General features: G+C 39.9%; 1 protein-coding gene across 1 annotated transcript in view; it reads right to left on the minus strand.

The window, feature by feature from the left end:
- The window catches only part of LOC136874863 (alcohol dehydrogenase 2), a 181,653-nt gene extending 156,552 nt beyond the window's left edge, over window positions 1–25,101 (minus strand). The window contains exon 1 of the mRNA XM_068227919.1: window positions 24,974–25,101. Within this exon, the coding sequence (XP_068084020.1) occupies window positions 24,974–24,978 (5 nt within the window). The 5' untranslated portion in view covers window positions 24,979–25,101. The remainder of the gene's footprint in view (window positions 1–24,973) is intronic.
- Between the last annotated feature and the right edge of the window lie 1,070 nt (window positions 25,102–26,171).

The raw sequence follows: 26,171 nt of genomic DNA on the forward strand, positions 1-26,171 counted from the left end.
TAATCTCAAGTAAAAACACTAGGAGCCTAATAAAGAAGCCAGGAGGCCATTCCCACAAACTGCAGGCACCTCACAAAGTCAAAACAGATAGAGTAGCAGATGGAACTGTTTAGATGTCCAGGGCTACATCACACAAAATACATTTTAAAATAATCAGAAGAAACCTGCAAAACCAAGGAAACACATGCCCTTGTATATGGGAGCTAGCATCACCATTCATGGCAGATTAAGTTACAATAGCATCCATCCAATACACAGGACAACTGCCACTGGAATTCAAGAGATCAAAGATCCTTGCTTTCTTGAGACCAGGAAAACTGCTCAATGCTCTGAAAAGCTCGATCGAAAGATCCCTGCTTACTGGCAAATTTCTTTTAAAAGTGGTGCTTGATACCTAGCACAACCAAAACAGAAACATTTTGCCTTCATCTGAGTAACATACTGGCCCAGACCACCTTAAAAATGGCTCTCTGTGACAACATTTTATCATATAACCCAAACCCACGTGTCAGAAAAGATATGATTGCCATCTAGCGCCGAACAATTGAACTGATACATACACAAAATGTTTCCAATGTTTCCGATCTGTGACACATGTTGACTGCAGTGTTTGAAGGATAAACTTATCCAGACTGGGTGTCAATGACCTTCAGTGCTATAATGAGAGTGTGTCCTGCTTGGTGTCATGCACTGTTTGTAAGGAAAAAGTAACTATGCTAAATTACAGTCACAAATTACCTACTATTTCAACAAATAATCAGTAAAAGTATAATTACAATTACTTCACAGGAAATCATCAACTCGGTAGATGCAGAGTGTGTTTCGGCCCTTGGGTTTCGTCCCTTAAGTGGCCACGGCTGGTCCGTGGTCTAACAGCTCTGTACTCTGACCGGCCAACCGAGCAGAGGAGAGGTGGCCACGGCTCTACCGTGGCTCTATTCCTCTGCATTCAGGAGACGAGACTGGGCTGGACCTCACGGCTGGCCCCAACCGTCGGCTGTCCTGAGAAGGGTTTTCCGTGGTTTACCATTCTCCTGCACTAAGGCGAATGCCAGGAAGGTTCATAGTATAGGCCACAGCTGCCCACCCTCTCACCTTTTCCGCACATCTCCTTCACCGTAACAAATCATCCGGCCTGAGAGATGGCGTCACCGTCTGAGAGGTCCACCTCCCCCTTCAGGGGAGGAATGAAAACGTTTAGTAGTAGTAAATCATCAAATGTTTTCTCATGGGGCTGGAATAATATACAAGTTTGCAAGGAAACTATATACTTCACTTTGCATTTTTTTTTTAGCATAGAGACATTAAGTGGCTATCATCACTAACTACAAGTAAGGATGAACATGACACCTTGGAACTTCGGAAATTAGATAATGACTTTTAGCACTTTAAATAATTTGCCATTTACTCTACAAATAAAATAAATTTTTTAAAAAATTCTCGTCGCTAATCCTCAATTTCTTTGGGGGAAAGTACATCTTTGTATTTGCTGAGTATTTTTTATTTCACTGACACAGATATTCTTATTCTTACAGTGATGATGGGGCAGGAAAGGGCTTGGAGCAGGAAGGAATTGACCATTGCCTTGATTAACACATTGAGGTCTAAGGCCATATGCTGTATGGAGTGTGTCATTTATTACAAAGAATGAAGCCTGCATGGTGTATGCTGTACTATGTGCATTAATCGGCACTGCAGTGAAGATGTGGTTCGTATAGTTCTTGATGAAAATATAGATGGCAGCAAACTTAAGCTCTACACATCATATTCTTCCTTTCAAATCATGTCAGAGCTGTGTTGACTTGAAAGCTGTGAGTACCGCGTGATGGTGGCCGCACACAAACATAGACTGAAGGAGAGTGATATACAGCAACTGAACAGAACTAACAGGTCACACATAATATTTACTAGCTGATGTACCCGTGCTTTGCTATGGAATTCTACATTATATACAGAATTGCAGGTTAGGTAGAGTACACGTTGTGAGCAAGACTGTATTAAATTGCATAGCTCTTAACCTTACCCTGGAAATGCGATGGGGAAATCACCAAACATCTTTTTTCATATGAAGACTGCATTAGGGAATTTTCATTGCAATGGTAGGCCCGCTTGCCTACCATCAGTCACAATCAGGTTGGGAAATTGCATTATAATGGCAGACACTCACTCTTCACCTGCCTTTTTATATCCTCAGAAAGACTGTGTTCATGGTTTTCCCAACTGAAATGAACATAGGTCATTACAATAATGTCAGTAGGAATGGTGTGAGTAAAAGCAATGATTTCACATGAAATACTCACTTTTAACGATCAGTATTACGCTGCCGATCTAACAGTCCAAATTTCCAGAGCTGGAATGACCAGACCGCAGATAGCTGTGATCCGTGAACACTCTTAGTTTTTTTGGAGGGGCCCTTCTACTACTACTACTACTACTACTACTGCTGCTGCTGCTGCTGCTGCTACTACTACTAAGCGAGCCTCTGCCTTAAGAGTGCACATTGCTCATTCAAAACAGCGCGTCAGAGCAGGGATCGAATAGCTGGAATACTATGTTGAACCAGTGAGTTGCCTACCAGCAGTACGGTATCAGAAAATATATGAACCAAAGCAGTGGTGGTTTGTGCATGAAGGGCTTTTTGGGAGCCGCCCCGCCGCCTTTACTAAAACACAGTGACATAATTTCACTCTAGCTGATCATATAAAGAGATGGACAAATGTAGCAAAGTCTAACTTATGGTGGTGTGTTATTCAGTTATACAATGTTATCTTTATTGTTTTGGCTGTAAATGTTTCGCTTTTCTATTTTCAAAGACATGGCAAAGGCTGTCTGACCGTGGCATCCGTTCAGCAAGCACGATGTTTTCTCTTTAGTCCAGCACAATGTTTTCTCTTTAGTCATTAGGCGGTCGGGTGCTGGCAGGAGAGCCCTCAGTAAGTTCCTAGAGTTTAACAAGTGTGAAGGGTGCGGGAGGAGCCTTGGAAGATGATATGGGCTTGTCAGGGGAAGGAAGAATGCTTAGAGCATTTAATACTTGAAGGGTATATGGTCTGTCCGGCAGAGCCCGTAGCAACGTCGCCAACCAATTTACAATGTACCTAGGCCTTTTCCCCCATGTCTTACATTAACTGTTGTTAGAGGTTAATTCCAAAACTGTTTACAAAACAATGGATTCCATTAGACTGACTTTTTAAACAATTCATTTCTAAAGATAAGCTAAAATAAAGATTTAAAATCTAATCATAAGGTGACGGCACTATTGTACGTTGGTCACATTGCTTTGAGATTTGAGGAAGACTAAAGGAATTCGGGGCGTACACTGTTTATTTGTTCTCATGAATGTCATTGTCATTTGTGATCATTGAAACAGGTTGAATGCCATAGTAGCCGTGATCAATTGCAGTAGCTGTTTGCCGGCTAATGTGTGTGTGTGTGTGTGTAAATGCCATTGTAGTGTAGTGTTGTTGTGCAAGTGTTCAGTAGATAAAACTGCGGTACCATAATAGTTTAAATAATATTGTAAATTCTACCTTCAGTTTTAAGTGTCGTGTTAATATCTCCATTCGTATGTTTAGTACTTACCTGCCCATTTGAAAACTAAATGTTACAGTCTTAATTTAGGAAGACAAGGAAGATGAATTCTGTAAATAATATTTTAAATAGTGGCAGGAATTTAAGTTTTGAACATAGGATAGAATTAAAGAAATTAGGGCCTCCTCAACCAAATTTAAATATTGCACAAGAACAGAAGAGTTACAAGAACAAAAATGCGTATACTAGGAAATTCAGTCCGTCACTTTATAAGCAGGCTGACTGGCTGTGCGGATGTGAAATAAGGAATGCGTTCTTCTGTTACTCTTGTTTAGCAATGAATGTTGTTGACGCTCCATGGACATCAGTTGGGGTATCAGATATAAAACAACTAGGTGAAAAAGTGAAAAAGCATAAAATGAGCGAGAAACATATAAATGCTGGTATTGAATTTCCTATGCTTGGTAGAGTAAATATTCGATGCCAATTAGACAGTGCATACAGACTTTAAACAATCAAATGAACAGGTTTCGAAGAATCGATACATTCTTAGTAAATTAGTTGATGCTTTTAAGTTCTGTGGGAAGTTTGAACTAGCGCTCAGGGGCCACGATGAGGCATACACGTGTGATAACCCAGGTATTTTTCGAGATTTAGTCAATTTAATGTCAGAGCTATACTACACACTGAAAGAACATATCAAAAGAGCAAATAACAGAGTATTTTTGGGGTTATCTAATACCATACAGAACGAGCTTCTGAATTCAATCTATGCCGTGTGCCATCAAATGATTTAGGAAGAAATCTCTCAAACAAATTTTGTGGCAGTTCAAGTTGATGAAACCACCGATTGTTCCACCTTATCTTAACTTTTTGTTGTTGTACGGTACGAGCTGGGTAGCAAAATAAATGAAAGATTCGTAAGTTTTGTGTTGTCTGATAATCACTCAGCAGAAGGCATTACAGTACCTCTGCAGTATTTCAGGAGTTGGAAAAACTTAAGTTGGACCAAACTCCGGACAAAGTCATTGCGCAGACGTACGACGGTCATTCAGTAATGAATGAAAGGCAGACTGACGTTCAAGCAAGGGTCAAGGTCGTTTACAAAAACGTTCATTTTGTGCACTGCTACGCACACAATTAAATGAGTAGTCCAGTTACAAACATGGCCACCTCCATTTCTTAAAATTTTTCAGGAGAGGCAAAAAACTGTTTAATACATTTCCTACTTACCTTCTGAGTTATCAGCAATATCAGAAACATATTTACATAAATATTTTTATACGATATTCCATTGTTAAGTAGAAAATCACTGTTGAAATATGGAGTTGGCCAAGTTTGTAAGTAAACAATGGAGCTGGCCACCTTTGTAACTGAACTCCACGCCTAATGCACTGATTTAACATAGTAAAATGGTCAGTAATTCTAAAATTTATGACAGATGCACTCAACAAACATGTAATATGTAAAATTGTCAATTTTAATGAAGAAAATGCGATTATTTTATAAATGAGACAAATATAAGAAAGTTGATCTTTCATACATTTTATGATAGTTTTCAGTTTTTTGAAACTGCACAATCACTTCAACAACTTCAAAATCACCCTCAGTATTCTGAATGAGACATTCACAACAATCAGCCTCTGCAGGTACCTCTGGCTTGGTGTCATTTTCGTCAATAATCTTTTGAAACCATTTCAGTTTCTCATGTTTGTTCCACTCCTCTCCATAGTGTTTCTGAAGCAAATTTCTCACATCTTGTATCTTCAATGGCTTTACTCTGATGCCAGGAACTAGTTCTGTAGGATTTATATCTTTCGGTCGTTTACCTTTTACCTTTACCGTTTACTTTTTTTCGTAACTGACAAAGACTGCGTAATCTCAAAATTATAGTTGAGTTCCCCACTAACAGGAATCGAGTTTGACTTCCTTGTAAGCACAAGTCTTTTAATTTGTGAAATTTTAAAGTGAAGTGCTCCAGAATCTTTCACACATGTTTTAGCTTCAGCTTTCCAATCAAGAATATTCCAGTGGGTTTTCAGGAGCTTTACCATTCCATGTTTCCTAAAAACATCGTGGTGGTTTTCTAGTTGAACAATTGTACCCACTTTCTTTAAATCTCTTACAATTGTTCCAAAAACTCTATCGCTCGACATGTAAGAATGGCCAGTGATATTTTTCTCCGTATCACAAAGTAGCCTTTTGATGTATAATTACCTAATTCCTTTTACGGTACAATAAAACTATTAACAACAGCTAAAAATTTCTAGTACAGCAATCGTTCATATCACACAATGTCAACAACCACTGTTTACTTCCAGTTCCCACAAAAATCTGTGCCAGTCACGTGATTACATTGAAACTTATGATTGGTCGACGTGGAATTGGTCGATTTTGTTACCAATGCCTTAAGGAGTTAGATGTTTATGTAACTTAGGTTGATTTTATAATGCTAAATTAACACTGTTATGGCCGATTTTGATACTAACTAATCTCGTAATGAGATTCCCCATATTCTTTACTGTATGAATCAGCAATAACCCCGATTTAAAAAAAATGGAGTTGGCCATGTTTGTAACTAGTTTACTCAAATTTAATTGCTGAGCGATGCGCTGCTCAAAACAAGCAGGTCAGGATCTTTTTTAGTAATTTAGAAGGGTTTTCATCATTTTTTTTCAAAATCTGCGAAATGAACTGCTGTTTTGGACGAAGTGGTAAAAAAAGCGCATCCCAAGAAATGCTGCCACAAGGTGGGACTTCAAGGCACGATGTGTAAGTACGGTTTTTATGTACAGAAATGAAATATCGGAGTGTCTCGAGAAAATCGTCGATGACAATGATGACTATTCGACAGTGAGAAAAGCCGTAGGCCTAGGGAATCTACTGAAGGATCCCGATTTTCTATTCTGGCTAGAGCTATTTTCTAAAGGTATGCCTCGCTGTGACTTTCTATTCAACGAGCTTCAGCACCGCGAAATTGTTAGTATAAAAGCTCAAAAAACATATCTGATTTCAAGTTATCGGTGCAACGAGTCAGAAACTCTCTCGATTGCGACCATCACCGGCTTAATGGCACCGACACCACCGATGGAAATCTAGCAGGCTCAAGTCAGAAACGCGCACGGTTTGAAGATAATAGAAGGATTGCAGCGAGAGAGGTATGCGATGTTATTTTATCCGGGATAGAGGACCGTTTTTTTATTCAGTGACCATCTTGTCTGTTGCCAAACTCTTCCAGCCTAGTTTATTTCGAGGTGTAGGATACTGTTCCGCAAACTGAATTTGAAATTGCTGCTAGATTATTTCCTACTAACCAAATTGAACTAAGGTATGAACTCTCAGTTTTATACGGCAGAAGTGCTCTAACTCTTCTGACATGTATTTGGGATAACAACCTGGAAGTACTTCTTCCCGAGTCAATTAAGTTATTACGAATTATTTGTACAATTCCGATGACAACGTCAGAAAATGAAAGGTGCTTCTCTTCTCTAAGTGGTTCACTAGGAATACCATGGAGGAAGACCGACTTAACGCGAGAAACAGCTGTTGGCAGTCCCTAACTTAAACCAAATAGGTACAGTTTAAGTCTCTACTTCTTTTCCGCTTCGCGATATTATCTATTTTCGCTACGTGGTCGTTCTGCCTCGGAAGAAGATACCTATTTAGCCATTGTCATTGGATTATTATTATTATTATTATTATTATTATTATTATTATTATTATTATTATTATTATTATTATATTTCATCTACTTATCGTGGTGCTGGGCAGTGAAAACTGGGCCGTTGGAGGGGCGAGGGGGTGAGGAGATGACGGCCACAGCCCTGCCAGAGTAAAATGTGTCACGAACCGCCACTGAATAAGAGGAACGACATGCTAAAGAAGAAATGTTTTCTACTCCCCAGCTATTTCCCGTCAATATTCAGTCAGGCTGTTACAACGACATTAAAGATATAGACTGCTAATCTGATGGCCATCTTTGAATCTACTTGAACCACTGGCAGCCATGACACTTGTAGGCAAAACATATGCTTATTTCCTCTAAATCTGCCATAGAAAGGCTCTGCAGAAGTTGTTGTGTGATGGAGTACGGTCTTTGAGAAGGTGTGCAAGGTTAAAATAAATAAATAAATAAGTAAATAAATAAATAAATAAATAAATAAATAAATAAATAAAGGCTATGAATTCAGTCGAATGTGTCAGGCGAGGTTTGACCAACAGAGGTACGGTAGAAATATTAAAGTGGTAAAGCTGGTAGGATACCACATGTGGAAGGAATGCTACACTCAACCAAGGGTCAGGTGTTCTCAACTTTAGAATCAGGGGTTACCCCATTTAGTGGCCCCTTACGACAGGCAGAGGATGCCGTAGAGATATTGTACACCGCAACCAACGGACGTCTGTGCTACATGTCGCACAGCAGTTCTTAGAAAGTAGCCATAAGTAGCAAAAAGCATAAAACGTAACAAACCAGACAAAGAAGCAAAATTCAAAAATGATAGCAGAATGACACTGAAGGTATGTCATGAAAAGGCGTGTGAATTCCTCAATGAACTGCTGTACGTATAACATGTCTTTCTGTGGTGAATTACTTTATTGTTAGTGCATGACGCCGAATTATCCATTCTTCTACATACGTACTTCTCGTTTTAACCAAGCAAATGCTCACCATATTCACTGCGCTTATTTCATTATAACGTCAATGCAACATTAAGCATGTTTGAAAATGTCGTGTTTATTCTTAAATATATCTTTAATTTGCAATAACGTATAATCTCATCAATTCATTGAACTGATATGGGCTAACTGTCAAGACCAAGAAGTGGCAGCCGCCATGACAGTTGTAGGCAAAAGTTAGTTCGCTGTGCTTCAACCATGGGCGCTGTAACGAGTATGTTTAGCAGTCTATATATCTTTAATGTCGTTGGGCTGTTATACTCGGTACGCAGCAGTAATCCCATCTATCGGAGTTGAGCGGCAGCATAAGAGACAAAGAACATCACAAAAAATGGTCAATGTAATGTTATTGTTGATCAATGTTATACGCTTTCAGTATTGTAGGCCTTCACATCTAGTTTTTAGTTTTCTTCCGACTCTGAAATACCACTCTTATCATAGTCGGTATGGTAAAGTCGAATAAAACATAAATGGTCGGTAATTGTATTCTCTATAACTTTTGTTATGTAGTACGTCTTTTCGATATGACCAATAACATAGGTATTTAAAAATTAAATTTTAGGCGCCTTCCCCTAAACTACAATTTCATACAGGGCGAATAAAATTGTTTATAACTTAGACTGTAGTTGCTTATTCCCTGAATCTATATACCGACTTTCATTAAATTCTGTTAACCCATTTTCTCGTGGCTTGGCGTTGATATGGACTTGGCAACAAAAATACAAATTCATGAATATCTGTGTTATCAAAGACGGTACGGTAATCATGTATGACATAAATGATCGGAAATTTAATTCTATATAATTTTAATCATGTAGTATTTATCGATACGACCACTAATAATATAAATATTTGAGAATTCCATTTTAGGCTTTCCCCTAAACTACCATTTCACTCAGCGTGAGTAAAATGACTTATAGCTTAGATTGTAGTGGCTCATCCCCGACTTCACATACCGATATTCATTAAATTCTCTTCAGCCATTTTCTCTTGATGCGTGTACAGACAGACAGACAGACAGACAGACAGACAGACAGACAGACAGACAGACATTACGGAAACGTAAAAAGTGCATTCCCTTGTTGCTATGGACATGACCGATACAGAAATACCATTCTTTTCAAATTTTGAGCAATGTACAGACAAAACTCTTATTATATATATATATGAATGTATTAATTAATTATTATTTATATTTATCTCTTGTACAAACAATTCTGAATGACCTAAAAACCAAATAAACTCAATATCATACACTGCTAATTTAAATCCACTATTTACATGGCAAGGGATCTATCAATTGTATTACAGTTTTTACAGATATAGGCCTCAAGTAGAATGTATGAACTCAAATAGGCTATAGTGAAGTAAAAAATTACCGAAGTTCAATTATAGTTGTTGCTGTTGTTTGAGTCATCAGTCCGTATACTAGTTTGATGCAGCACTGAACTTCTCATTTCTACGTAACTGCTGCATCCTACATCTGCTCTAATCTCCTTGTCATATTAATACCTTGGTCTACCCCTACTGTTCTTACCCCCTACACTTCCCTCAATAACCAATTGCAAAAGTCCTGGATGTCTTAAGATGTGTCCTATCATTCCATCTCTTCTTCTCGTCAAATTTAGCCGAAACGGTCTCCTTTCACCAATTCGATTCAGTATCTCTTCATTCGTGATTCGATCTATTCATCTCACCTTCAGCATTCTTCTGTAACACCACATTTCAGAGCTTCTATTCTCTTTCTTTCTGAGCGAGTTATCGTCCATGTTTCACTTCCATACAATGCCACTCTCCAAATAAAAGTCTTCAAAAACATTTTTCTAATTCATGTATCAATGTTTGAGGTGAGCAAATTTCTTTTCTTAAGAAAGGCCTTCTATGCTTGTGCTAGCCTGCATTTTATGTCCTCCTTACTTCTGCCATTGTTAGTTATTTTACTACCCAAGTAACAATATTCATCCACTTCCTTTAAGACTTCATATCCTAATCTAATATTACCTGCATCACCTGACTTCATACGACTGCACTCCATTACTTTTGTTTTGGACTTATTTATTTATTTATTTATTTATTTATTTATTTATTTATTTATTTATTTATTTATTTATTTATTTTCATCTTGTACTCCTCACCCAAGACTCCTTCCTTACCATTCAGCAACTTCTCCAGATCTTCTGCAGTCTCAGATAACATAACATCATCGGCAAATCCACCAGATGTACGCGTCCTTCACTTTCCAAGTAGCTTGGGCACTTTTACACCCCCGACCAATGATATACAACTGCTTTTTCTCTAGCCTCAAAATGGGCCGTAAGAAATATTCTCAACTCACTCGTCTTTGATACACTTGTCGGTATCGTGCTCATTAGCTTCTTCAAGAATGCGCCTTGTCTAGGGGGATGATATTTGTTCGCATGCACCCGTGCAGCCTATTATTTCCGTGTTAACCAGAAGGAACCGCCCTTTCCTTTTATTGTTTCCTCTAGTCTTGAATCCAGGTTTCTGTTCCGTCCACCTCATAGGAACTCATACTGTATATCTAGGCTGCCAGGGAAAACGAATAAAAGTAAAAAAAATGTTCAACGTAAGTCCGCGGTGTGAGTTCTGGAAGGGATTTCAATCTTTGGTCTAAGTAGTATAAATGAACTAAACTATATGTACAGTATTTCATTTGGTCCTAATGGTACAGGTAAACGTGTTGTATACAGTATTTCAAGGGGAGAAGAGTACGAGACATTTTCTGACACTATCGGTTACTTTTGAAGAGACGGTGAATGTTTCCTTACCTGACATCGTCTCACTCCACAGACTTGCAAGCACAAAAGTTGGCGTTACGAAAATCACCTTGTTTATCAGCGGCTGTTTCTGGCAAACTATAAGTGTTCTTTTCAGTATTTTGATATCAAGAGGTTTCTCAAGGCCTCGTATAAATTTCAAAGAATGAATTTAGCACTATGATCCATCCTCTCTCCCCACAGGGTCCTCGTGCTTTAAATACTCGATTACGCGCACTCAGTACACTTCGGAGAGCCGTAGTGAATGAATGAGACGACTGATTTAAATGATTTTGGCCTCATTTTGTTCCAAAATAGACAAGCAGTTACAAATATTGTAAATAATATTGTAAAATGTATTGGGGTTCATTGTAAATCTTTCTTTTTTTCTTAATCTGTTTACCCTCCAGGGTTGGTTTTCCCTCGGACTCAGCGAGGGATCCCATGTCTACCACCTCAAGGACATTGTCCTGGAGGGTGAGACTTTGTCGGGGATAACAACTGGGATGGAGGACCAGTACTGTGCCAAGTCAAGTCCACTTCTGCCTTTATCTGGTTTGGTTTACGGACGAACTACTTGTGTACTCATTGATTTCGATATCGTGCCCGACTCTTTGAAATTTATTGTACACTCAAACTTAGCTCAAGGAGATCACAGATGTCACCTTTGTCGTCCTGTGACTTTACGACGTTTGTTCCCGATCATGTCTATCTAGATTTTTTCTCCATGGCTTTTCTTCAAAGTCTTCATTCTTGGTGAAGGTTTATGGCGGGCGACACAATGTTCGCCAATGTTTATTTTTACAAGCGTTATTTTAAATGCTTTAAGAATATACATATTGTCTCGGAGGTTACCAACGTGCCTTTGCACATATATGTATGGCCTGATTAAAGTAACGTAAGTACGTTTTATTTTAATTTTTCACCCTCTTCTTTTTTTGTAGTTGACCTTGTGTATCATGTCAGTTTATATCACCTCATGGAGTTGTGGTTGGCCACTATCACCACCCCAATCCAAATCAACTCAGTACAAAATTCATCCAACCAACGCGACCTTCCTCCCCCCTCCTCGCCCACACCCCCAACCGCAGAAATTGGCTCCCAAACAACTCTCCAAACCATAGACACTATCCAGGCCTCTCACCAAAATCAAACCAAAACCAAATATACCCAGTCCAAAATAATCAAAACCCGCCCAGAATCCATACAAGCAATCCCACCCACCATAAACTCAGAAGCACAAACCACTCCACCTCCACCCCTACTGCCCCCAGCTCCATCTGCCACCATGCCTCACTCCCCCCACGACCCCCACGCCCCCACCGCCCGCTACCAGTCCAACACAAATAGAAGTCAGGACAGAGGCAGAACTACCCCCGAAATCGGCCCAAAATACGACAACACTAGAAACAAGCACATAGACTAGGAGAAGGCATAACAAACCTCCTTCTAAGTCTCGTCTACAGCCAACACACAATTCTCACACAAAGACACGTGCCCTCCCATCCTGGTATACAATGCTGACTGCATGAAACTCTATCACTCTGCAGCTTACTGCTCAGAACCCACCCGCTGCAACAGATGTGGTGGCCCTCACCAATACTCTGTCTGTAAGGTACCACGGGACCAGCCGAAGTGCGCCAATTGCCCAGACAATCATGCCGCTTCGTTTCCTGGCTGCCCTTATCTTAAACAGGCAATTAGGAGGCACTACAGACAGCAGCGCCACTTCACCCACAAGAACATACAGTACATCCTCCGTCCCTCATACACCTCAAAGTCCCGCCCCCCGTGAACCCAGCACCCCCAATAACTCCCCCACCCAACTTAAGTCAAGATCCCAACAACTTACTCTTGCTCTTACTAAGCCTCCTCACAACCCAGAATTGCCCAGCCCCAGTCCCACCCACCATAAATATAATACAAGTCCAAAACCAGCGCCCCTCCGCCCCCCCGCTGAGTCACCTGGTAATCTCTCACATTCCAACCAACACATAAACATTCTTCTTTTAAAAGTATTGGAACTAAAGCACAGCAGTTACAGACAGTTAAGCAACATCGGGCGTGGTCACTCACTGGATGGGTGAACTAACATTCGAAATTTTGCTTCGCTCTCACAGCACCACTACTAGATGCTGAACTAGCACTAACAGCGCACATGCGCCCGGCCATATTCTGGTCAATAAATGATTAAAATTTACATCGTATTCCAATTCATCAGCAGCGTTAGAAAAATGGGAACAGCAACGAAATACATAGCACTCAAGACCGAATAAGATCGATGGGCTAAAAAGTTCAAGCATTGACGAACATGGGGATGGCATGGCGAGAGCGTTAGTTATTTGTGCGATTGGACGGAGTGACTGTGATCGGGAGTTCTGGTCTGGGGAGCAATTTCCTATGACAGCAGGAGCACTCTCATGGTTATCGCACGCACCCTGACTGCACACGTGTACGTCCGTCTGGTGATTTGACCAGTTCATGACGATGAAGAGGCCAGTATCAATAGCTCACTGCGATTGAACGAGGCCAAGTAATAGAGCTACGTGAAGGTGGATTTTCCTTCTGCGATATTGCAGGAATGTTTCCACTGTGCATTCGTGCTGGCAGCACTGGTCACGAAAGGGTACGCTCGAAACACAGACATATAGTAAATAGACTGGCAGTGCCCTATCTCGTAACATTGGTGCAGGTGAAGCCGAAAGCTTGTGCCGCCGCCATCTTACGTCACTACAGAGCCACTGTAAACATGCATGTTACTGTGTTATGTGCAGATTTGTTTTATGTTGTTTTGATGCACATTTCACATTAATGCTTCGGCAAACTACTGTGTGGCAGAATGGTGAATACCTGAGTAGTGTTTCGGTGAGGTTTTTCCTATTTACGAAGAAAGAATAAGGAAGGAATACGAGTTTCAATACACCGGTAAGTGGCGTACATGTACTCATGTACACCTGTTGCCTATTTATTCATACAGTTTTTTTTACTACCGCACTAGCAAGATACCCGTGCTTCGCTACGGTATTATACTGAAATTTATAATTGAATGCTTTTACGAGTTTTGTCTGTACATTGCTCAAAATTTAAAAAGGATGGTATTTCCGTATCAGTCGTGTCCACAGTAACAAGGAAATGCACTTTTCACTTTTCCGTAATTTCTGTCTGTCTGTCTGTCTGTATGTACACGCATCACGAGAAAACGGCTGAAGAGAATTTAGTGAAAATCGGTATGCAAAGTCAGGGAGTAAGTCGCTACAATCTAGGCCATAAGAAATTTTGTTCACGCTGACTGAAATGGTAGTTTAGGGGAAGGCCTAAAATTTAATTCTCTAATATTTATGTTATTAGTGGTTGTACTTTAAGGAAAATCGCATGCAAAGTCGGGGAATAAGTCGCTATAATCTAGGCCGTAAATAATTTGATTCACGCTGAGTGAAATGGTAGTTTAGGGGAAGGTCAAAAATTTAATTCTCAAATATTTATGTTATTAATGGTCGTATCGTAACGAAAATAGGTAGGTGAAGTCGGAGAATAAGTCTCTACAATCTAGGCCATAAATAACTGTATTCACGCTGAGAAAAAATAGTTTAGGGGAAGGTCTAAAATGGAATTCCCAAACATTTATGTTATTAGTGGTCCTATATTAATGACAATCGGTATGCAAAGTCGGGGAGTAAGTCGCTATAATCTAGGTCATAATACATTTTATTTACGATGAGTGAAATGGTAGTTTAGGCGAAGGCCTAAAATTTATTTCCCAAATAATTATGTTATTAGTGGTCGTATCGATAAATACTACATAACTAAAGTTATATAGTATTAAATTTCCGATCATTTATGTTTTATACATTGTTACCGTACGGGGTATGATCACAGAGATATTCATGAATTTGAATTTTTGTTACTAAGTTCATATCAGCGCCGAGTCAAGAGAAAATGGCTAAACAGGATTTAATGAAAATCGGTATGTGCAGCCGGAGAATAAGGAACTACAGTCTACGCTATAAATAATTTTATAAGACATCCTAATATCACAGAGTCGAAAGAAAACTAAATGTGAAGGCCTACAAAATAGAAAGCTCATAATATTTATCAACAATAACCATTACATTGACCATTGTTTGTTGTGATGTGCTTTGTGTCTTCTGTTCCCACTCATCTCTGATAGATACGATTACTGCTGCCTGCCGAGTTTTTTTTAAAATTTGCCTTACGTCGCACCGACACAGATAGGTCTTACGGCGAAGATGGGATAGGAAAGGGCTAGATGTGTGAAGGAAGCGGCCTAGGCTTTAATTAAGGTACAGCCCCAGCATTTTTCTTGTGTGAAAATGGGAAACCACGAAATACCATCTTCAGGGCTGCCGACAGTGGGGTTCGTATCCACTATCTCCGGGATGCAAGCTCATAGCTGCGTGCCCCCAACCACACGGCCAACTCGCCCGGTCGTACCAAGTGTAACAGTCTGCCTGAATATTGGCGGAAAGTAGCTGAGGATGTAGATAACTTTCTTCTTTAGAATGCCATTCCTCTGGTTGATAAATTTTCTGATACTACTGGTACATAACACGCTGGTTCATCATAGCATTCGAGCTGTTCAATCCCCACTCTGGGGCACTGTTTGGAATGAGCAGTGTGCATATTTAATGGAATAATGCCAGATGAGTCTTCACGGCTGTCTGCGGCCTGGTTTCCCAGTTTTGGAACTTTGGACTGTTAAGTCGGCACCGTAGTACTATTTGTTAAAAGTGAGAAAATGTGCGGTTTTTAATTTGATTGAATATTTTATATGAAAACATTGCTTTAATCGCTACTTTCCTACTGACGTTTCTGTAATGACCTATGTTGACTTCAGTTAGGAAAACCACAAATTCAGTCTTTCTGAGAATCCCGTAGCGAAGCACGGGTACATCAGCTAGTTTTATATATAATCCGCCAAAATTCTAGATCTGATGGAAAAGGTTCTCTCATTTTTCAATCTTTATTTCCAGCATTCGATTTAGTACTTCCCGGGCTAGCTCCAGGTATTCCGCCCGGTCAGTTGGGTCTCTAAATCTTTGCCATCTTTTCCTATAAGCATTTTTAAATATGGATCAAATCCTTGAAGAGAGCCGGCGTGTTGTCGTCTTTGGTGCCTTGGCGGTACTGAACACGCGGCCGGACTGCATTCATAGTCTTTACCCGGCCAGGAGCCGTTTACAGAGTTGTCCGCACATTTTGACGACGGTCGAAAACATTTTTTTAAATATTATTTGGGTAGGTGATATTACTTGAATTATTATTATTATTATTATTATTATTATTATTATTATTATTATTATTATTATTATTATTGATGTCCTGTACCCCGCAGCAAGGCGCAAGACCGCTACTTGACGCTAAATTACATCGGCTGCCATTGTCATTGCTGACAATGTGACCAGCAACATTGTCGCACGTTGGCAAGTGCGCAGGATTTCTGGCGATACTTCCATGCATTATTGACCTTATTAGAAGTGAACAATTGCATGGTGAATATCATTCTTGTCGTTTATTTCAAATGTGTTCAAATTTTTATTTATATGCCAGGAGAATCTACTGTAATCTAACTTTAAGTTTTCCAAAGGAAAAGATGGCTCTTGCTATTTGCTAATATGTCGCACCGACACAGATTGGTCATATGGCGACGATGGGGCAAGAAAGGCCTAGGAATGGGAAGGAAGCGGTCGTGGCCTTAATTTACAGCCCAGCATTTGCCTGGTGTGAAAATGGGAAACCACGGAAAACCATCTTCAGGGCTGCCGACAGTGGGGTTCGGACCCACTATCTCCCGGATGCGAGCTCAAAGCTGGGCGCTCCTAATTGCACGGCCAACTCGCCCGGTAGGATGGCTTTTGAAAACGAACCCAGGAAAGATTTAAAATGATTGGTTTATGAATAGAATAAGTCAGAGTTCAGCTTTAGCCACGGTCGAGAGCGGACGTATTGCGTGGAGGGTCCCGGGAGTGGGAGTAGGGAGAGAGAGTGTGGAGTGCTGGAAGGTTGTGTGGAGTTGTAACGACAATGATTGGAGTTGAACAATACAGAGCAACTATAGGAAGATGGCAGGGGAGAAAGAAGAAAGAAGAAGCGAAATCAGGTGGGTGTAAAATGGAAATGGAGATTAAAAGAGAATCATTGCTTGCAGCGGCGGTGGTTATGATATTGCTATGGATTGGGGGGGGGGGGTCGAGCTGAACGCAGGTCCGACATCTAGTAGAAATGAGGAATGGGCAGACTTTGAAGAATTCAGAAGCCTTGTAAAAGAAGTGGTTGAAGAAGCCTGCCCCTTTGAGCAACTGAAAAATTTGATTCAAGAACAAACCAGGGAGTTCGAGAAAATGAAGGCATGGTTACGGGAAAGGACTGACGATATAACGTCTCAAGTGAGGAGTAATGCCGAAGAAGTGGCAACACTGAAAAAAACAGGACGAATAGAAGAGGAGACGCAGAAACTGAAAGCAGAAGTGGGAGCTTGTAGCCACTCTTCATTTCTTAAAAAGTCCTTTGAATACACCACAATCAGTCCTGTAGAGCCCGACTCGTTGGCTGAATGGTCAGCGTACTGGCCTGTGGTTCAGAGGCTTCCGGGTTCGATTCCCGGCCAGGTCGGGGACTTTAACCTTAATTAGCTTATTCCAATGGCTCGAGGGCTGGGTGTATGTGGCGTATTCAACATTCGAAACCATCCTAGGTAGAGCCCTCATCTTCACAGACATGCAGGTCACCTAATAGGCCGTCTACTAGAAAAAGACCCAGGCCTCTCCAGAGGCCATACGCCATTATTATGATTAGTCCTGTAGAATGTTTCTTCATTCACTAGGATATTACCACACCTTTTGATCACCATTCTGATGATTGGTACTTAAAATGCCAAAAGCTTAATGCTTTCAAGCTTGCATTTATTTGACACTTCCAATCGCACACTGGCACTGCATCTGAACGAAATGTGAACAAAGTACCATGATCAGAAAATATTTCTTTATAATCATGCGGGTTCATGCAGTGTTTACCTTCCTAATAAATGTCTTTATGCGAGCGAATACTCGGTACGGTGGAATAAAAGTGTGACCGGTAACTGGGAAGATAAGTTTTATAACAACACTGTAATAATATTAAAAATTAAAATACAGAGCACTTCTCGTCTTGATAAAACGTTCAGCCTGAATTTTCACCTCATTTACCATATACCTTGGCCTCCGTGGCTCAGGCGGCAGCGAGCCGACCTCTCACCGCTGGATACCGTGGTTCAAATCCTGGTCACTCCATGTGAGATTTGTGCTGGACAAAGCGGAGGCGGTACAGGTTTTTCCCCAGGTACTCCGGCTTTTTTCTTGCTAGGGGCTTTACGTCGCACCGGCGACGATCTTATGGCGACGATGGGATAGGAAAGGCCTAGGAGTTGGAAGGAAGTGGCCGTGGCCTTAATTAAGGTACAGACCCAGCATTTGCCTGGTGTAAAAATGGGAAACCACGGAAAACCAACTTCAGGGCTGCCGACAATGGGATTCGAATCCACTATCTCCCGGATGCAAGCTCACACCCGCGCGCCTCTACGCGCACGGCCAACTCGCCCGGTGGTACTCCGGTTTTCCCTGTCATATTTGATTCCAGCAACACTCTCCAATATCATTTCATTTCATTACATTTCATTTCATCTGTCATTCATTTATCATTGCCCCAGAGGAGTGTGATAGGTTTCGGCAGCCGGCACAATTCCTATCCTCGCGGTTGGATGGGGGCTTCATTCATTCCATTCCTGACCCGGTCGAATGACTGGAAACAGGCTGTGGATTTTCATTACCATAGATGTCAGCTGTCCATCTCACAACATTGTAGTGGTATCTTTGCTGTCATTCACAATTCTGTATCTTATTTATTACTGTATACTCTTCTCTAAAGTTTTGAACACTCTAAAGCATGTGCATCATGACCAATCAATCAATCAATCAATCAATCAATCAATCAATCAATCAATCAATCAATCAATCAATCAATCAATCAATCAATCAATCAATCAATCAATCAATCAATCAATCAATCAATCAATCAATCAATCAATCAATCAATCAATCAATCAATCAATCAATCAATCAATCAATCAATCAATCAATCAATCAATCAATCAATCAATCAATCAATCAATCAATCAATCAATCAATCAATCAATCAATCAATCAATCAATCAATCAATCAATCAATCAATCAATCAATCAATCAATCAATCCTGATCTGCATTTAGGGCAGTCACCCAGGTGGCAGATTCCCTATTTGTTGTTTTCCTAGCCTTTTCCTAAATGATTTCAAAGAAATTGGAAATTTATTGAACATCTCTCTTGGTAAGTTATTCCAATCCCTAACTCCCCTTCCTATAAATGAATATTTGCCCCAGTTTGTCCTCTTGAATTCCAACTTTATCTTCATATTGTGATCTTTCCTACTTTTATAAACGCCATTCAAACTTATTCGTCTACTAATGTCATTCCACGCCATCTCTCCGCTGACAGCCCGAAACATACCACTTAGTCGAGCAGCTCTTCTTCTTTCTCTCAATTCTTCCCAACCCAAACATTGCAACATTTTTGTAACGCTACTCTTTTGTCGGAAATCGCCCAGAACAAATCGAGCTGCTTTTCTTTGGATTTTTTCCAGTTCTTGAATCAGGTAATCCTGGTGAGGGTCCCATACACTGGAACCATACTCTAGTTGGGGTCTTACCAGAGACTTATATGCCCTCTCCTTTACATCCTTACTACAACCCCTAAACACCCTCATAACCATGTGCAGAGATCTGTACCCTTTATTTACAATCCCATTTATGTGATTACCCCAAAGAAGATCTTTCCTTATATTAACACCTAGATACTTACAATGATCTCCAAAAGGAACTTTCACCCCATCAACGCAGTAATTAAAACTGAGAGGACTTTTCCTACTTGTGAAACTTACAACCTGACTTTTAACCCCGTTTATCAACATACCATTGCCTGCTGTCCATCTCACAACATTTTCGAGGTCACGTTGCAGTTGCTCACAATCTTGTAACTTATTTATCACTCTATAGAGAATAACATCATCCGCAAAAAGCCTTACCTCCGATTCCACTCCTTTACTCATATCATTTATATATATAAGAAAACATAAAGGTCGATAATACTGCCTTGAGGAATTCCCCTCTTAATTATTACAGGGTCAGATAAAGCTTCACCTACTCTAATTTTCTGAGATCTATTTTCTAGAAATATAGCAACCCATTCAGTCACTCTTTTGTCTAGTCCAATTGCACTCATTTTTGCCAGTAGTCTCCCATGATCCACCCTATCAAATGCTTTAGACAGGTCAATCGCGATACAGTCCATTTGACCTCCAGAATCCAAGATATCTGCTATATCTTGCTGGAATCCTACAAGTTGAGCTTCAGTGGAATAACCTTTCCTAAAACCGAATTGCCTTCTATCGAACCAGTTACTAATTTCACAAACACGTCTAATATAATCAGAAAGAATGCCTTCCCAAAGCTTACATACAATGCATATCAAACTTACTGGCCTGTAATTTTCAGCTTTATGTCCATCACCCTTTCCTTTATACACAGGGGCAACTATAGCAACTCTCCATTCATCTGGTATAGCTCCTCCGACCAAACAATAATCAAATAAGTACTTCCGATATGGTACTATATCCCAACCCATTGTCTTTAGTATATCCCCAGAAATCTGATCAATTCCAGTCGCTTTTCTAGTTTTTAACTTTTGTATCTTATTGTAAATGTCATTGTTATCATATGTAAATTTTATTACTTCTTTGGCCTTAGTCTCCTCCTCTATCTCGACATTATCCTTATAACCAACAATCTTTACATACTGCTGACTGAATACTTCTGCCTTTTGAAGATCCTCACATACACACTCCCCTTGTTCATTAATTATTCCTGGAATGTCCTTCTTGGAACCTGTTTCTGCCTTAAAATACCTATACATACCCTTCCATTTTTCACTAAAATTCGTATGACTGCCAATTATGCTTGCCATCATATTATCCTTAGCTGCCTTCTTTGCTAGATTCAATTTTCTAGTAAGTTCCTTCAATTTCTACTTACTTCCACAGCCATTTCTAACTCTATTTCTTTCCAGTCTGCGCCTCCTTCTTAGTCTCTTTATTTCTATATTATAATAAGGTGGGTCTTTACCATTCCTTACCACCCTTAAAGGTACAAACCTGTTTTCGCATACCTCACCAATTTCTTTAAACCCATCCCAGAGTCTGTTTACATTTTTATTTACCGTTTTCCACCGATCATAGTTACTTTTTAGAAACTGCCTCATGCCTGCTATATCAGCCATATGGTTCTGCCTAACAGTCCTACTTTTAAGACCTTCCTTTCTATGACATTGATTTTTAACTACCACAAAAACAGCTTCATGATCACTAATACCATCTATTACTTCAGTTTCCCTATAGAGCTCATCTGGTTTTATCAGCACGACATCCAGGATATTTTTCCCTCTGGTTGGTTCCATCACTTTCTGAATCAGCTGTCCTTCCCATATTAACTTATTTGCCATGTGTTGGTCATGCTTCCTGTCGTTCGCATTTCCTTCTCAATTGACATCTGGCAAATTCAGATCTCCCGCTACAATCACATTTCTTTCCATGTCGTTTCCCACATAGCTGACTATCCTATCAAATAATTCCGAATCCGCGTCAGTGCTACCCTTTACCGATCTGTACACTCCAAATATATCAAGTTGCCTATTATCCTTAGAAATGAGCCTTACACCTAGAATTTCATGTGTCTCATCTTTAACTTTTTCGTAGCTTACAAATTCTTCTTTCACCAGAATGAACACTCCGCCTCCCACCCTTCCTATCCTATCTCTACGATACACACTCCAGTGCCGTGAGAAAATTTCTGCATCCATTATATCATTTCTCAGCCATGATTCAACTCCTATTACAATATCTGGTGAATATATATCTATTAAATTACTTAATTCTATTCCTTTCCTTACAATACTTCTACAGTTCAACACTAACAATTTTATGTCATCCCTGCTTGATTTCCAGTTCCCTCTTCCCTTATCACCGCTCCCTAGGCCATCCCGTTTCCCTGAATGTACCTCCCTATTACCCTTCCAAACAAATTTCCAAATTTCCACAACGAGGATGAACAAGAGATCCTTTAGAAGAATACTTGTAACATTAAAAAAAAATACAGAAATTTCAGTGGAAATCTCTTTAACGCTATCCGTGAACTAATGTTCAATTCTGAAAAAAAATGTTTTGAAAATTAAAGATTAAGTAATGAACATAGGGACTATTTAGACAAGCTGTTGGTATTTCGTTACACACAAATAGTACCAGAGACCTTACATGTACAATATTTTCCTGTGTTTTTCCAGTTATTTGGATCTCTGGCTCCTTTTCTTCCCCTTCCTGGTTGCTGGACCAATAGATTACTATTTACCTGCTGTCCGACAATGCTAAATAACTCTCATTATTAAATTGGCACTTCATTGCCCACTTTTTCCAACGACAATACTATTGTAGGTACTTCTACCAACACAGGGGCAAATAATATAGAAATAACAGTCAATAATGTGCAATAAAATTAGAAAGGCGCACACTTCAATAACAGCGACCGCATTAACCAGAGAAAAGGACCATTTTGGAACAAACTGAATAAGGTACATTTTGGAGCGAATGGGATGTAGGATAAGGGATTATTTGGAGCAAACTCCTATTTTTATTATACAATTACGTTTAAATGGGTGAATTTTGCAACATGCTCCATGATTTTTCATGAAAGCTTTCAAGAGGATGGCGCTAGTATCATTAACTCAAAAATTATAAATTTTGGAGAAGGCCAATTTTGAAACTATACGACTTATTTCCTTACTTCCCTAAAACGAATATTGATATTACTCGTAGGTATGTTAAGATTTATCCGTGTATACTACCGTACTCTCTTCATTGACAATGGTGAAATTTACCATTTAGCATTGCATTGATTGAAGCGGTCATTCCTTGCTGTAATGGCTGGACGTAGCAGGCGTTGCCCACAACTGCCTCCAACTATAGATCCACTCCTAAATAGATAAATCATTCTTATAGTATCAACTGAATCATATACAATAATCTTGGCAGGTTAAGACGGTTCACAGACAGGTTACACTTTTCAAATAACAGTCATATTACACGAATACCTTCGCAACGAATTTGACACTTTAGCAAGAGCCTGAAAGCTTTGTTTTCCCAATCCAACCAACATCTTTATAAAATAAATAACCTATAAAAAGGTTATCAAATAAATACGGGTGGTTGTCATGAAAATGGAACTATTCGGGAAGTATCATTATTGGTGATGCGCTAAGAATTCTGGGAAATGCATCATTATTTCCATTAGATGCGATTATAGGGCAGTGGCGAGGAGCGGCACGGCGTCGAGAGCAGAGAGGGCGAGAGCGGAGGATTCAAAATAATGTAATAATTGCGTGTGTAGTTTTATAATGGAGCGGAGAGGAGAGTGACGAGGAAAGATTAATAAGAGTGCACAATGAAACAAGATTATTTGTTTCTCATAGTGGTGAACCAGTACGATCAGGTAGGTCCAGCAACCCTCGGTCGCTTTCTCCGGACACATGGTTGTCAGTTTCCGTAAGCACAATCACTTACACCATCTCCAGACGAGGTTTCGGTCTTGATCTTAGTTCGGCACGAAACTTGTAACTAAGATTTTATCCTTCTGGACTGCATGTCCTTTCTTGAAAAAGGAACAAATCACAATTTGGACTGAAGGTATTTTAATATTGGTTTCAGAAATCTAACTTAATGTTTATTTCCTCCGTCTCAGGTTTTTGGCTCTCACATTTAAACCCGGGGTTAAAAATGTAGAAAAGATAGTGGAGTCACCAGTAAACTTATTGTGGGAATGCTTGCACCATCTTCATATGAAACGTCTAACAACGTAAGGTGAAACTTACAAAAGAATTTCCGAAGAGTTTTTGGACATCTAAAACTTTCCAAATACAATTATCTACTGACATCGGACAGTCTCTTTTCTGACCTCGTTGCGCACGACACCGCTCTGCTATAAACACCGGAATCTTCACTCTGGCACTCTCCACGCCGGTCGACTTTGTGTTATCATACGCTAAATAAATAAATCGGTCGACTAGAATTAATGAATCATTTATTTCAGAAACAACTTAAGTCACTTTTTTGGTCATTTTGAATAAGCAGTAAAGTTGCCGTCTGTACACACTTACAGTACATTCATCATTTGAAATATAAGAAGCAAAAGTTAGGTTACGCCTGGTGTTTAATTCAGGTGTCACATAAGTCATCGTTGTTTCTGCACTTAACAGCCCATACATGGAGGAAGTAAACACCTACTTGAATTACTGATCCGAGATTGACCCGACATAAGGACTTCAAGTGTTGGTGGCGAAGATACTGTATTGCAAGAAAACTGTGACATATCTTGAGCATCAGGAAGAGAAGTACCAATGCAAAATCAGCCAGTATATACACTTCAGCCACGTTGTGAGTTATGACGGTGTTGTTATTATTGATGGCCCACAGTATCGTATGTTCCGTATAAAATCAGATCCTTTAGAACAGGGCCTCTCAGGGTGCATGCGCGTGGTGCATGCACTGTGCACGGTACAAAAGACGACTCGCTTGGTTGACCAGAGTGCAGACCCCCCAATCCTCTCTCCCTACACCTGTCTCCCCGTTCGGCCGGTCTCCGCGTTCCTCACCTTCACTGCTGTTTCTCCCCCACTGCGAAATGTTTACGTGTGGTGAGCGGAGACGCACAGTTGTATGGGAGAAGGTTACCAGTGTTATTAAAAAAATTAAAAAAGTGAATTAGAAATACACATACATGTTTGAGAGGAATGTAAACATAATTTAAAAAAATGCAGAACCCGTAACCAAAATGAAAATGCTACAGTACTGGAACAAACCTCATTTGTGGATATAGAATGCTCTTCTTCAAGCTGTTTCAACTTCCTCAATTCTTTCTCTCTGACGTCTCCTATGATTTCACAATAATTTTCCGAATGTAGTCTGTTGTAGTGTCTTTCAATAGACGATTTTCTTACGCACGTAATTATCGTCCCACAGATTAAGCATTTGGCGTTATCGTCACGACAAACAAACAAAAAAATACGAAAGTTCCCAGTTCGATTGAAATTGACTTTCGGAAGTCTTTACTTTCTTCGAAACAGGTTGCTCCATTATTATGTTGTTGTCGTGCGCTTATCTATTTCACTGATAAACACGTCGTCTACCACCAAACGCTTCGTCGCTCTCAGCACACTTCACCATCCGAGTCAAGCCGAGTTGAGGCGAAGCGTACCGATGCACAGTGCACAGAGCCTATGCACCTCGCTCTGCACGCGTGAGAGTTTGGGCGTTTGAGAGGCCCTGCTTTAGAAGAATACTTGTAACATAAAAAAAATACAGAAATTTCAGTGGAAATCTCTTTAATGCTATCCGGAGGAAAAAGGACAAGTGTTGATGATATTCTCAAGCTGATGGAGGAAAGAACTACAACATAATATGAAGAAATATTACACAACTGCCGGTGTGTAAGTAATTACATTTTCACAACGTTTCCAGGGACCGGAAAAATCAATGTGGAGAGAACAATATGCTAGTTTTGTATGTACTGTATTTTTCATTTAAGTAGGTTATCAGTCACCGAGTTAAATTATTGTTTATAAGACATCACCTCCTTAGTAGAAATTTGTCTTACAAGTGTATTGGAGTATGCCCGATTCAGCTTTGATACCAGACAGCATATACCGCACATAAAATCATACACTTGCTTAAAAAAATAAACATATCTGATTGGTAACAGTATTTTCTATAGTGTCCGAATTTTGTCCTACAGGAGTTGTTTTAAATGCTGCGAGGATACGCAGGCCAGCATAAAGTTGGGTGACGGTTTGACTCGTGTCTATGAAGTTAGCCGAGCTGGGTATCAAACATAAGCTTAAAATGTTTAAAATTGACATGCAGGCTGCATACGTGATTCAACAACTCTACACAAGCATTGCAGTATGCCAGAATTAGGTTATCCGTCTTCGAGTTAAATTATTTACGTATAAAAAGATCACCGCCCTAGTAGAATTTATCTTACAAGTGTATTGGGTATGC

This window comes from Anabrus simplex, chromosome 5, assembly GCF_040414725.1.
Source record: "Anabrus simplex isolate iqAnaSimp1 chromosome 5, ASM4041472v1, whole genome shotgun sequence".
In the NCBI taxonomy this organism is placed as follows: Eukaryota; Metazoa; Arthropoda; class Insecta; order Orthoptera; family Tettigoniidae; genus Anabrus; species Anabrus simplex.